General features: G+C 45.1%; 1 protein-coding gene across 1 annotated transcript; it reads right to left on the bottom strand.

The window, feature by feature from the left end:
* Window positions 1-11424: 11424 nt before the first annotated feature.
* Window positions 11425-13892, bottom strand: LOC121539914 (forkhead box protein D4-like). The gene is made up of 2 exons (XM_041848560.1): window positions 13070-13892; window positions 11425-12073 (listed from the first exon to the last, which is right to left on the bottom strand). The coding sequence occupies exons 1-2, from the start codon at window positions 13502-13504 to the stop codon at window positions 11693-11695; spliced, it is 816 nt and encodes a 271-aa protein (XP_041704494.1). The 5' UTR covers window positions 13505-13892; the 3' UTR covers window positions 11425-11692.
* Window positions 13893-14272: the final 380 nt, after the last annotated feature.

The following is a 14272-nucleotide window of genomic DNA, read 5'->3' as shown; positions in this document are numbered from 1 at the left end:
CCCAGGACCGTTCCTCAGGTCCATATCCCTCCCAGTCCACGAGATATTCGATGCCCCCTCGTCTCCGTCTTGACTCCAGTATCTCGTGGACTGTATAGGTGGTGTCCTGTTCATCCTCCAAAGGTGGTGTAGTAGGTTGTTGAGCGATTGGTGGATACATCGGGCTATAATGGACAGGTTTCAACAGGGAGACGTGGAACGTAGGGTTTATCCTGTAGTGTCGAGGGAGTAACAGACGGTAGGTGACAGGGTTAATACGTCTCTGAACTTTGAAAGGACCAATGTACCTGGGTTGGAGCTTCTTGCAGCTCCGTCGGAACCGCAGGTCTTGGGTAGACAGCCACACTCGTTGCCCGGGTTGATAAATGGGAGTAGGTCTCCGGCGTCGGTCGGCGTAGGTCTTTTGCTGTTGTGAGGCTTGACTGAGATGTTGATGGGCCGTCTCCCAGACCTGCGCACTCCGACGGAACCACTCGTCCACCGCCGGTACCATCCCTGATGCGGTATCCCACGGGAACAGGGGGGGTTGATACCCTAGAACACACTGGAAGGGCGTTAAGCGTAGGGAGGTGTGAATGAGTGAGTTCTGAGCATACTCTACCCAAGGAAGGAATCGACTCCACTCTTGCGGCTGCCGCGAACATTGTTGCCGTAGATATTTCCCAATTTCCTTGTTGAGCCGTTCTGTCTGCCTATTGGCCTGGGGATGATATCCGGAGGTTAGGCTAACCGAGATGCCCAAGCGTTCGCAGAAGGCCTTCCATACCCGGGATACAAACTGGGGTCCCCGGTCGGAAACAATATCCTCCGGGACACCAAACTGCCGGAACACCTGGGTAAACATAGTCTCAGCCATCTGAGTGGCGTTAGGCAAACGGGTCATGGGTACTAACCGGCACATCTTGGAGAAACGATCGATGACCACGAGAATTACAGTATGGCCCTCTGATTCTGGTAGGTCGGTAACAAAGTCCATAGCAATGTGCGACCATGGTCGTTGAGGAGTTGGCAATGGCATCAGCTTACCCTCCGGTAGTGCACGAGGTGCCTTGGACTGAGCACATACTGGACAGGATAAGACATAGTCTCTGACGTCATCTGTGAGGGAATCCCACCAGTATTTTCGGCTGATGAGTCGTGTAGTTCGAGTGATTCCGGGATGACCAGATCCCAGCGACGTGTGGCACCATTCCATCAGTTGAGGTCGAAGAGGAGCTGGCACAAACACCTTAGACCCCGGGGTTTCTGGAGGGGCTGGTTCCGCTTGTAAGCTCTCCTGAATCGTGTCATCAATAGCCCACCTCACCGGACCAGCACGGTAACTCATGGGGAGAATAGGTTCTGGCTCCACGGGTCTTTCCGTGCGCTCGAACCGTCGGGAAAGTGCGTCCCGCCTTACCATTCTTGGACCCGGGGATATAAGAGACAGTGAATCGGAAACGGTTGAAGAATAAAGACCACCTTGCCTGTCGGGAGTTCAGTCGTTTGGCACTGTGAAGATACTCCAGGTTGCGGTGGTCCGTGAGCACTTGGAACGGATGCTCTGCTCCCTCCAACCAATGTCTCCACTCCTCCAGTGCTAACTTCACCGCCAGTAATTCCCGATTACCCACGTCATAGTTCTGCTCGGCAGAATTCAGTTTCCTTGAAAAGAAAGCACAGGGTCGTGATTTAGGCGGCTCACCTTGGCGTTGGGATAACACGGCTCCAACTCCAACCTCCGAAGCGTCCACTTCCACGATAAACGGTAAGGTAGGGTCCGGCTGACATAGAATAGGAGCGGTGGTAAAGCGTTGTTTCAACGTCTCAAACGCACGCACTGCCCCCTCCGTCCAGTTCAGACCGCGACCCTTGTAGCTGGTCATCGCCGACAGGGGCGCTGCGGTTGTGCTGAAATTACGCACGAAACCGTCTATAGTAATTGGCAAACCCTAAGAACCTCTGGAGCTCCTTCACCGTCTTGGGTTGAGGCCAGTCTTGTACCGCTTGCACCTTGGATTCATCCAGTTTAACCCCGTCGGGAGTGAGTATGGCCCCAAGGAAGGAAATCGTAGTGACATGGAATTCACTCTTTTCTGCCTTCACGAACAGAGAATGTTGTAGGAGCCGATCCAGAACCTGTCGTACATGGGACACATGTTCACTCAGAGAGTTAGAATATATTAGGATGTCATCAATGTACACTATAACAAATCGATCAATCATGTCTCTGAAAATGTCATTCATGAACGCCTGGAATACTGAGGGCGCGTTGGTAAGTCCATAGGGCATGACACAATATTCGTAGTGTCCTCGATGTGTGATGAAGGCGGTCTTCCATTCATCCCCCTCTCTAATACGCACCAAATTGTACGCACTCCTGAGGTCCAGTTTACTGTACATGGAGGCCTGTCCCACCTGTTCAAGGGCTGCTGGAATCAAAGGAAGGGGGTAACGATTTTTGATGGTAATATCGTTCAACCCTCGATAGTCTATACAAGGACGCAGTCCGCCATCCTTTTTCTTCACAAAGAAAAAACTGGATGCGGCGGGAGACGTCGATGGGCGAATGGCCCCTTGCTGTAGCGCCTCATCAATATACTGGCTCATCGCTTCTCGTTCCGGCTGTGACAACGGGTAGATTCTTCCACGAGGAGGTGTAGCTCCGGATAGCAGATCAATCCCGCAGTCCCAGGCCCGATGAGGTGGTAACACGGTAGCCCTCTCCTTGGAGAACACCTGCGCGTAATCCTGGTATTCTGTAGGGACCACAGTAGACACCGCACCCTGCGCATCCTCCACAGTAGACATTTTGCACGGTAAATTGAGGCACTCTGCCCTACATACCTCACTCCAAGCTGTGATATCGCCAGATTTCCAGGAGATGACCGGATCATGGAGGACGAGCCAGGGGTGGCCGAGAACTAGTGGCTCCCGTGGAGCGGAGATGACGAAAAAAAAGATGTTCTCCTGGTGTATGGAGCCCACTTGTAACTTGATTACCTCTGTACGGTGCGTAATGAACCCAGTGCCCATGGGCTCACCGTCTAGCGCGTTGACTCGCAGGGGAGGTTGAATTGGGATAAGTTGAACTCCCAACTCCTCAGCAAGACCCATATCCAGAAAGCTGGCAGCCGCTCCGGAATCAATAAGTCCTTCCAACCTGCACACTTTCTCTCCGACAGATAAGGTAACTGGCACATACATTTGTTTCGATGTAATGTTCAAAACTTGATTCTCACACACCGGTTTGGCAGTTCCGAGGCGATATCCTGGTGTACGGTTAGGTCGTACCGGACATTGACGAACGAAATGACCCGACTGACCACAATACAGGCATAGTCCGTCTTGCCGACGTTGTTGTCTCACCGAACCTTGTAGAGGTGACCGTCCCAGTTGCATAGGTTCCTCCTCAGATTCTCTCCTCCGCTCTGTCGATTGCATAGGACCAGTGATCGAGGACTCCCGGACTGTGGATGCCTTGTGTTGCACTATAAGATTATCAATAGAGATGGCTATTTTGATAAACTCATGTAGTGCAGTGATATCTCCTCGACAAGCCAACTCAGTCTGTACGTCTTTGCGCAGCCCTCTTCGGAAAACTGTGAGCAAAGCAGTCTCGCTCCATCCGCTACCGGCTGCTATAGTACGGAACTCTAAAGCGTAGTCGGCTACTGTGCGACGGCCCTGCTGAAGTTCGCATAGTTGGTCTCCCACACTACGCCCAGATACTGGGTGGTCGAACACCTCTTGAAACAGTCTCTTGAACTGAACTTCCGCATTCAACTCGGGGACCTCAGCTGCCCAAAGCGCAGTAGCCCAATCCAGTGCTCTTCCCGTTAGCAGAGAAATCATGAAATCCACCCTGCTACGGTCATCGGAAAACATAGTACGATTATACGACATATACAGGGACGTCTGGAGTAGAAACCCCTGACATTTGCCAGGTTCCCCGTCGTACCTTGTAGGTAGAGAAATCGGAGGTGCATGACGAGGACTGACCGTGCTCGGGGTGGTGCCTTCAGCCGCACCAGCGTTGAGTAACTGTAGGAGTTCATCCATCCGTTTCTCCTGTATCTCCCATCGCCTCTGGAATTCCGCTGGATCCATGGTAATGGCGAGGTATTCTGTAATGAATACTCGGTAAGTGGTAAGATCCAATCGCAGAATAGCGATGCTTTATTAGAGTACAGACAAGGGAATAGCTTAATCGTGGTCGGGCGGGCTGTGGTCAAAACCGGGCCAGGCATAGACAGGCAGAGGTACCAATGGAGCGGGCTTAGTCGTAGTCGAGGGCACAGGCACAGGATCAGAGGACGGTAATCACTGGGGTAGACAAGCAGAGGATTAAGCAATTCGGGGAGTCAAACAACAAGGCACAGGTCGGATACACGGGTAATCAAAAACAACAAACTCTCTCTCTCTCTCTCGGAACAAAACGCTTAGCAAGTCACAATGGAACAATACCTCGCGCCGACTGAGCTTCTGAGCACACCTTAAATCCTACACTAATTCCTGACAGGTGTGCTCAGAACTCAGGTGAACCAGATCGAGTCTGATGACTCCCCCTCTCTGTAGATCGGGGAAGTGTCAGACTCTGTCTAGACCCTGCCAACCCCCGATCCCTTACACTACAGTGGGTTACAGGGGGCTGTGGGGAATACTGATTATCATTATTGCTGTCATAATCGTCATTTCGTCATACAGGGGTTAGAGCTGAATATTGTGCATTACTAGTAGCCTACCAATACACTCATACAATACATAGAATGTCCATCCATGTGTATATGGGCAATATATGTATGAGGATGTATAAAATCAAATGCAAATTGTAGACTATTGAGCGCACATACGTTGCCTTAAGAGTAGAATACCTACAGAAACAAAAATGCTAAAATAGGAATGTTATGCACTGATGTTTCCATATAAATGCAAATGGGAGGTGAAATATGGGAGAAAGGTGAACTCTGCAGATGAGGGGGCAGTGAGCATCAGAGTGCCGATCATGGAAGTGCTCTCATTGCGCTCCGGCCACCACTGACCTCTTGACCCTGGCCATGGCCTAAAGGTTAAGGGTCACCACCAAGGGTCATCAGGGTTCACTGCTGGCCTGGCCGAGAACCATCACCATAGAAACCGTGGTCCCCAGGGAGGGAGAAAGGGAAAGGGCACTGGACTCTAACATCTACCACCTCCCCCAAACCAGGGGCTATATCACATCTTTTCTGCTTTTAGAGATTTCAGCTTCCCCTACTAGCACACATTGGACTAGCATACAGTGGTATTGTTTAGGCCTACAGTAGGAAAGGTAGCATAAAGCATCTAGTAAGGGACCATTATCATGATCAGGTTAATATGATATTTGCAATATAATGAGCAATCTGATACTCACCAGGAGAGAAAGAGCTGATCTCTTGAGATTCTCATCTGACAAATAAATTGACATTAGTATCTTGTTATGTGAAGTATTGCTTTCCTAGTCTTACTAAGATGTCTTACTCTGTCACTTGTATTTTGTACCAGGAAAGTGACATGCAAGTCTACATACTGCGTGTGTAGAATTTCCATAAAGTGTGACGAATAAGAGCCCTACTGAAATATTTGTTTCAAACGGTCAAAACAATGTCGAGGTTTATTGGCATCTTGCGCCATCTAGTGGTTAAATGCCATATCTCTCTTTACGCAGCGCGGCACTACTGGTCCTTTCCCGTCTCCGCTCTCCTCACCGCTCCCCCGCAAAAGAAAATCACTCCGTCTGCATCAGTCTCCCGGGAGCGCCGGTCGATGCCTCGTCCGACCATATGTCTGAGCCCAGCTGCCAATCAACAGGTCAACGCGACCCCCGGGAGAGAGAGGGGGTTGTGTGGAGAGATCAAACAGTGTACCTCAGGGATGACAGATGCAGATGAAAAGAAAGGCAATAAAACATTGTTTCAAAGATGGCGACGGTGCATTGGGAGGCAAATTATTGTTAACAGTAATGTGTAGAATAGCGCATCGCACTCATAATAATCGATTGACTATTATGAGGCCTTTGTTCCTGTGACTATTGTTCCTGTGACACAACTGTACACGACAGAGATAACGGTTCTCATGCAGCATAATGCTGACGTCTAAAGAGTTGACCTGTTTCTATCTATTCATAAGCTTTACAATACCTTGTTTGGACCTTTTCCAAAACTTCAAGTTCATGCAAGCCCATCTGCCATGGGTCCGTGTACCTTTCCTTATTTTGATTTCCGAGTCAAAACTGAGAGTGGAAAAACGTTCTCATTCATTGTGCCAAAATTGGACATGTAATAATGTATTCATTTTTTGTCTCTCCGTTTTTCATTTGGTTCATACATGGAAGTACACCCCCCCTTATTGAATATTCACAGGGTTTAGGTGGGGTGTTTAAAGCCTAGGTTGGCAGCACAAAGAAAGGATTAGACTGTGTGAGTGTGACAGGAAGATAAAAATACTCATGTTAGACTAAGATGCAGAACTTATCATGAAGTATGCACACCAATAGAACAAACTCAACAACAACTGAACAAAGTTGGTTTGCACTAGCTGGCTAAAAGGCTGGCTAGCTAGCCCTACCTGGTTACTGGCTATAGTCATGCTAGCTAGTAGTAGCTAGTGGAAGTAAGTTAGTCCCTCAACCTGCTACAAGATTAAGCTGCCCGGCCAGAGCTACCTGCTGCAGAAAGGTCCGATTTCTCAATTACTTCTGTAGGGAAGGACAGGAGGGTCTCAGCTGATGTCCAATAATTATTATATTTTCTGTCCAGTTGTCCCTCAAACAGGCCTGCAGGTGCCATCAAACAGCTTACATACCATCTGTAAGTGAACTGTGAGGATTGTCGTTTCCCATGCTAATAAAGTCTATTTGAATTTAATCGAGAGAGAGAGAGATAATCACTGTTGAGCATTCCATTTAAAATAGTGTATAACTGTTCTAGAGTCATATTGACTCAGCACAGTAGGGTACAGCAGGGTTAGAGAGATATGCAGACTTACAGTCATGGGGCCAGGATTATTGCTTCCCATCAGGGTGTTGTAGGAGGCGGTAGTGCGGGGTCTTGAGAGCATCATGTCCACTGGATAGGGCTGAGTGACTGAACTGTGTGAATGGTCCTGCCGGTGATTGTGTGAGTGAGTGAGTGAGTGAATGAGAGAGAGAGAGAGAGAGAGAGAGAGAGAGAGAGAGAGAGAGAGTGTGTGTGTGTGTGGGGGGGGGGGGTGTACGATCTTAATTTTTCTCACAGCAGAAAAATATTCCTGCAGCAACAGGAAATCTGAATTATTGTGTGGATTATAATTAATTGATATTTTTGTAAGGGTTGATACATTCTTAGTTAGGGCAAATCAAGTCAGACATTTTAAAGTGGAAATTACAAACTTCAGAATCCTTTTAAAACCTCAAATACACTACAAGTTTGCCTGCAACAAATGGGTGATCAATTAAAGATCCTACACCTGTATACACTGAGTGTACAAAACATTAAGGACACCTTCCGAATATTGAGTTGCACCCCCCTTTTTCCCTCAGAACAGCCTCAGTTTGTCAGGGCATGGACTCTACAAGGTGTCGAAAGCATTCCACAGGGATGCTAACCCATGTTGACTCCAAAGCGTCCCACAGTTGTGTAAAGTTGGCTGGATGTCCTTTGGGTGGTGGACATTCTTGATTCACATGGGAAACTGTTGAGCATAAAAAACCCAGCAGCATTGCAGTTCTTGACACAAACCAGTGTGCCTAGAACCTACTACCATACCCTGTTTAAAGGCACTTAAATATTTTGTCTTGCCCATTCACCCTCTGAATGGCACACATACACAATCCAAGTCTCAATTGTCTCAAGGCTTAAAAATCCTTCTTTAACCTGTCTCCTCCCCTTCATCAACACTGATTGAAGTGGATTTAACAAGTGACATCAACAAGGGATCATAGCTTTGGATTCACCTGGTCAGTCTATGTCATGGAAAGAGTAGGTGTCCTTAATGTTTTGTACACAGTGTACATTCAGAGAAGTAGGCCAGTTGTCACAACAATAGTTGTGTTTGCTACTGAAGAGTATAGCCTATGTCTGCCTTTCAGTGAGCAGGAAAGGATGTTGGTGAAGTATACCCATACCAATAAAAAGGCTTATTTTAACTTACTGTATTAGCTGACGTAACTAGATGAAGTTCATGATGATCAGCTGAGATGCCATACTGTGCTTTTCTCCTACGGGGACATTAAGAACTCTCACACAGACACAAACAGACCCCCCCCCCCAGAATGGTAACTATTTACAGTAACTGCAGTTCATTATTACTTAGTCAATAAACACCATTAGCCAACAGAAGATAGAGCTAAGTTAGCTACAGAAAGTAATGGAGAAATCTGACCTTTCTGCAGCAGGTAGCTCTGGCCGGGCAGTTAATCTTGTAGCAGGTTGAGGGACTAACTTACTTCCATTAGCTACTACTAGCTAGCATGACTATAGCCAGTAACCAAGTAGCGCTAGCTTGCCAGCCTGCTAGCTATTCTGTAGCCAGCTAGTGCTAGCTAGTGCAAGCCAACTTTGTTCAATTGTTGTTGAGTCATCTTATCTAACATGAGTATTTTTATCTTCCAGTCACACTCACACAGTCTAATCCTTTCTTTCTGGTGAAACCCTGTGAATATTCTATGAGGGGGCGTGTACTTCCAGGTATAAAAAAAAAATGAATACATTTTGTTGTTGTTTGTTTTCTGTTATTCCATGTCCAATTTTGACACAATAAATGAGAAAACAAGTCGATTTCAGAAACAAATTTTCCACACTCCGTTTTGACTGGGAAATCAAAATAACAAAAAGTACACAGACGTATTCTGTTAAGAATTTAGTTAACCTAGTTGTTATAACCTAGGTCATTAAACCAAGTTAAACCTTGGCTAAATTTGGGTCATGTAAGGATTGACTAATTCAAATAATCGAACACATTTGGCATGTTTATTGAAATAATAATGTTTATAGTTCTAGTTTTGGTGGTGCTGTTGTGCTTCCTGTCTTATCAAATGTCAGTCACATAAAACCCCCAGCTTTATGTCATTTTCTACAGATGCTCTGTGGAATCAGACATCAGCCAATGTTTAGTCAACATTTGTCAATATTGTGTCTTGTGTTGAGCCATAGTCAATCTAAGAGATACTACAACAGAGCTATGAAACTAGCTTTGGAATGCTGTAATGTACTAATGTACTAAAACATGGCCATAAGTTTTCATCATCATCACAGCAGGACTCATCTTCTTACCTCACTCTCAGATCTGTTAATCAGGCACAAGTTGTGGACAGTAATCTCAGGCCCCCTGCACCCTTCCGCCTATCCTATTAGATTAAGAAGATAAAGCACACAACCTGACATGCCTCTCTCTGCAATGGCCTTACAAGCTGGGGCTAAAGTGTACCACACACTGACAGCGTCAGTCATCTTAAACACTTTTAACTTCTGACCACCATTCTTTGAATGGAGAGGTTATTTGGTAAATTGAGATGTCAGGTGTCTTGACGATGGACAATTCACATATTCCTAAAATGCATGGCACGTCTACAATGTCAGAGGCCGAAAGAATATAGCACATTGCTTGAGTATTCCCAACATTTATTTTAACCTTCAATTATGCTATTTTGGATTAATCATCACTAAAAGTGTAACAACTTGACAACTTGTGTCTTGTGTCATGTTAAAGTCATTCACAGGGATCTACATAGTCTGATAGTTCTCCCATTGTTCATTTTACTGTAAACTACAACCTTACACCTTGACACTGTGGTCCTCATCACAACCACCAAATAGGTAACAGTGTGTGTGTGTGTGTGTGTGTGTGTGTGTGTGTGTGTGTGTGTGTGTGTGTGTGTGTGTGTGTGTGTGTGTGTGTGTGTGTGTGTGTGTGTGTGTGTTTGTGTGTGTGTGTATGCATGCGTGTGTGTGTGGTGGATGCAACCTGTTCAATGCCTTGTTTCCTGCCAGCATGCGGCAAACATATGCAACAGAATTAAAGCCCTAAAGCTTGCAAATTGATGAGGATTTAATGCAGAGTGCAATTCATGGGAATTAAACAAATTAGTGGTCTAATTAGCTTGTCCGCAATGAATCGAGAGATTTGGTAAACAAAAATTAATTAGATGGATTTGTTATCGCTCTAATAAACATAGAGGGAAATTGGGTTTTGAAATGATTGTCTCTTGTATTTTTGCCTTTTCCCATAAATAGATTAATTATATTTTCTTTTTATAATGTAATCTAATCTACATGTCAGATGTATTGCTTTATCCGAATGTTCAGTAATTGGTAGACAAAAAAACTCATATGACTTGCAATAAACAAGCTGCATAATCCACTCAAAAAAACAACTCAAGTACTGTGAATTTAAATGTCAACCTTTGGAAATCACATAGGAATTTCCTATTAATGGAATAACTGACAGCTGATGATTGACTTTTATTTTTAATCTTGTTGTATTCACCAGATATTCTTTTCTGACCATGCTGCTGCATATTTTAACATGTTTTGCCCTTTGGGAAAGAAATATGGTGCCAGTTCCCTAGCCATTTTCAGACCTGTTATCATTATTATTGTATACTGTATCATATTTCTTTCACATTTCCAGTTGAGTTTGATTGACTGTTGGGTTTGATTGGACCTGTATACCTTCTACTTGTTGTTGCCTGTGATGACTTTCACAATGGCCTTGTCCTCTTGGCCTCTCCACGCACACTCCTCCACCTGCACCTCCCCCTCTACATGCTCACTCTTCTACCTGCACCTCCCCCTCTTCATGACATCCACTCCCCCTCCCCCCTCTCATCTCCATCCCTCCCTCCTTCCCTCACCTCCCTCCCCCTTCCCTCACCACCCGCAGTGTCTCCTCACCACAGGAGCGGTTACAGATTACAGATTATTTTTTTCGAAACTCCTTAGGATCTCTAGGATTATCCAGGTGCTTATCCCCGGAGTCGGCTTTGGGAAGCCTGCTTTAGTCTCTCTTACAGCACAAGATTTGGAATCCTGGCAGCTCTGACTAATTAGCATGGGCTCACTTTTAACACCCTGTATCGACACACAACCACACACAACCACACACGGACACAATTAGGAACACACAACCACATACAACCACACACATGAACACACAGGCACACAAAAAGACACAGAGACACACAAAGGTATTCACACTCACGCACACATGCACGCACACACACACACACATGCACATGCACAATTGATGAACTGTACTACCCAGTGTACCAAATGTCTTCTCAGAACAGTCATCTGTATGGTACATTATTCTGTACAGATTTGTTACTATATAGTGCTTTATTTATTAATTTAAAAAGTTATAATTCAGTGTAAGCCTTTTCTCGTCTGACAGAAATCAGTGACACATTGCTGGGTGAGTTTTTTGTTTATTTATTTGAAATTGTGCAGATATATAAAATATTGCAATACGTTCATCAATATATTTACAATTAATTTTCTTCATATACAGAATTAATCAAATGCAATATACATGTATAATATTACAGTACAAATCTGGTGTATTACGTTTCAAACAATAAATAGTGCAATATCGTACTTTGGTGCTTTGGTACTCTTATTTGTGCCAGCCAGCCACAGATTTCACAATCATACTCAATACATCTCTCTCAGCCATCTGTCATACAAAGAACAGGCCAACATCCAACACGCATCCAATTCTATGTGGTTCTATTGAACCGGAGCGTGGTTGGGTGTCGTCTGGCCTGCAGGCTGGGCCAGCTCCAATACATCCTGGCTGAGAGGTAGGACAGAGGGTGGGCCGCGGAGAGAGGGTGGGCTGGGGGACAGCACCAGCACGACACCCCCCTGGGCCTATGGAGGGGGTAATAGGGTGTGTGCAGGGTGTAGGGGAGCTGTCCTGTCACCCTGCGGATCCTGCGGCGAGCCCGGCGCCGATGGTAGTCCCCATTGGAGAAGTCCTGGAAGTTAGCGGGGTGGATGGCCCAGAAATGGCCTTTACCATTGTCACTCCGACCAGCCTTCACAAAGCACTCATTCAGGGACAGGTTGTGTCTGACGCTGTTCCTCCAGTTCTTATCCTGTAGAACAACAATAAAGTTGACATATGAGACATGAAGTATAAAGGTGAGTAATGAATTAAGTGTTGTATGTGGCCCTGGAACAGAAACTGTTCAACATATCATCCTTGTCCTCATTTATTAGAAACCAATAATCGTTTTACCTCACGGCTGAATCCCCAGTATATGCATTGATACACTGTACTGAGAATATGGCAATTTGCCCTTGCTTTCATTTAATTGGTGCCAAGTTCATGTGAAGGGTCCACGGTGACCTTTGGTCAAGTTTGTTTGAGTTGGCTGCCAGACGAAACCACCACATTCACCTTGTCAAACTCCCCCAATCCTATGAGGTAAACCTGTTGTTACACCTGTTAAAGACCTAGTTTTAGTTTTTAGCCAGTTGCGGCTATCAACAGGTTTACCTATAGCCTTGAGATTACTTAGACCTTCCATGCAACAACAGGACCAGCCGAGCCAGGGTCCTGCATGCAGCAATTATACTTATTACTGAATCAGACCACCCTGTTTCAACAGTTCACAATAGGAATATAGTGAACATTTAAAATTATAGATATACTTTTTTCAAGCTCTTTATTTTCAGATGCTGCCTTTTGACTACAGTAGAGGATGTGTGTAATGTCCCAAATAGTACTTTAAGTTTTGGAAACTTTCCACACACTAGTCATTGCTTGATCAAAGAGCTTTGCAAAGGTTTTTCTCATGAGTATCTTGTCTACTGTTATTCAGTTAAATTGATAGGAATATCAGTAATTGGCTATTGACTATACAGGGAGTTGTCAATTTCAATTAAATTCAGTCCATATATGAAGTGAGTTGAAATTGCATTTCAAGAATAGAAAAAATCTGCTTTCAAAATAAATTGCACTCTTTTCAATTATTGAATTGGAATTGGAATGTACTGTATCTCCTGAATTGAAATGAAACTGACCCCAACCCTAATTCAGACAAATTCTCAACTTGAAATGAACCCTGAAATGAATCACTTGGACATACCTTGCTCTTGAAGTAGGGGTAGTTATCCATGATCCACTGGTAGATGTCACACAGCAAGAGCTTCTTCTCCTCTGAAGCAAGTATGGCCATGGAGATAAGGGAGATGTAGGACTGGGAAGGCTTGTCCTGTGGGCTGTCTGTAGTGGTTGCCTCTTGGTCTTTTCCCCCTTTGATCTCCTCCTCCTCTTCATTCTCCTCCTCTGACCCCTCTTCTCCTTCTGGCCCCTTCTCAGGGCTCCCAAGTTTGATACGTTCCCTCTCTGAGAGGATGTCAGGACTCTGCCCCTCCAGTGGGCTATGAGGGGTCTGCTCCACTGGGGGATTAGTTTGCTCTTCTCTCATGCACTTACTGTCCTTGTTGTACAGCAGGTAGTCTATGGTGAAGCATATTCCCAAGCGCTCCCGGCCTCTGTTGCAGCTGCTTCTGTCCTCCATGGTCCTTCTTACACTTTTAAGGCAGTTACTAATACTTGCTATGTAGATTACCTATGCCCACCACAATAGGCAATTGTCAGCTTCTTTCACAGGTGTTTTTGTTTCTTTTTGTGTCTAGGACACTGCTGTGCTCTCCATCAGGTAGGATGCCTCTCTTCAATGTCCTTTGGGTAAGTAAGTTAATGACTGAAGTCTCTCTGGTCACAAGATCAAGTTAGGACAATTAAAAGGGATCGTCCCAACTTACTCTAATTGTTTGGTGACTCAAACTCAATGTGATGCCAAAGCTTGAATAGGTTTAGAACAATCTAATTTGTTAGACCAAATAGATCTGATAGAGAAAAAAACGGTATTTTTTTAAATCTATGCAGTGTTACTCAACTGTATCTTGTGGACACTAGATCAGAATGGATCACAGTTGTGAGGGTACCACTATTTAAATGTCTGTGAATTTATCCTTCACAGTGAGAGGCAATAGAGACAGGAGAAGCGCAGGTAGGGGGTCTAATCGAGGCAGATTAATTTGATTAACCACAGCAAATCTTTGTAATTACGGGAGATTAAACACTCTGATTTAGTAGGACATGGTGTTCAGTTGGGTGCTTCAGCAGCACCAAAAGGCATTTAAACAGCGTTATCCCTACTTAAATGGTTTTCGGACAGAGGATGCGCTGCATAGTGCGCATTATCAGAGTTGGGCTTACTGTAAGCCATTCTGTTAGAAAACAATAAATCATTTATCATAAATTATATGCTAAAATCAAACTA

Source organism: Coregonus clupeaformis, chromosome 26 (assembly GCF_020615455.1).
Source record: "Coregonus clupeaformis isolate EN_2021a chromosome 26, ASM2061545v1, whole genome shotgun sequence".
Taxonomy (NCBI): Eukaryota; Metazoa; Chordata; class Actinopteri; order Salmoniformes; family Salmonidae; genus Coregonus; species Coregonus clupeaformis.
This window is presented reverse-complemented; position numbering and strand designations above follow the sequence as displayed.

Coding starts and splice junctions, on each gene's coding strand:
- LOC121539914 (XM_041848560.1), bottom strand. CDS start 13,504: ATGGAGGACAGAAGCAGCTGCAACAGAGGCCGGGAGCGCTTGGGAATA. Junction 12,074..13,069: donor ACCCCTACTTCAAGAGCAAG/GTATGTCCAAGT, acceptor GTTGTTCTACAG/GATAAGAACTGGAGGAACAG.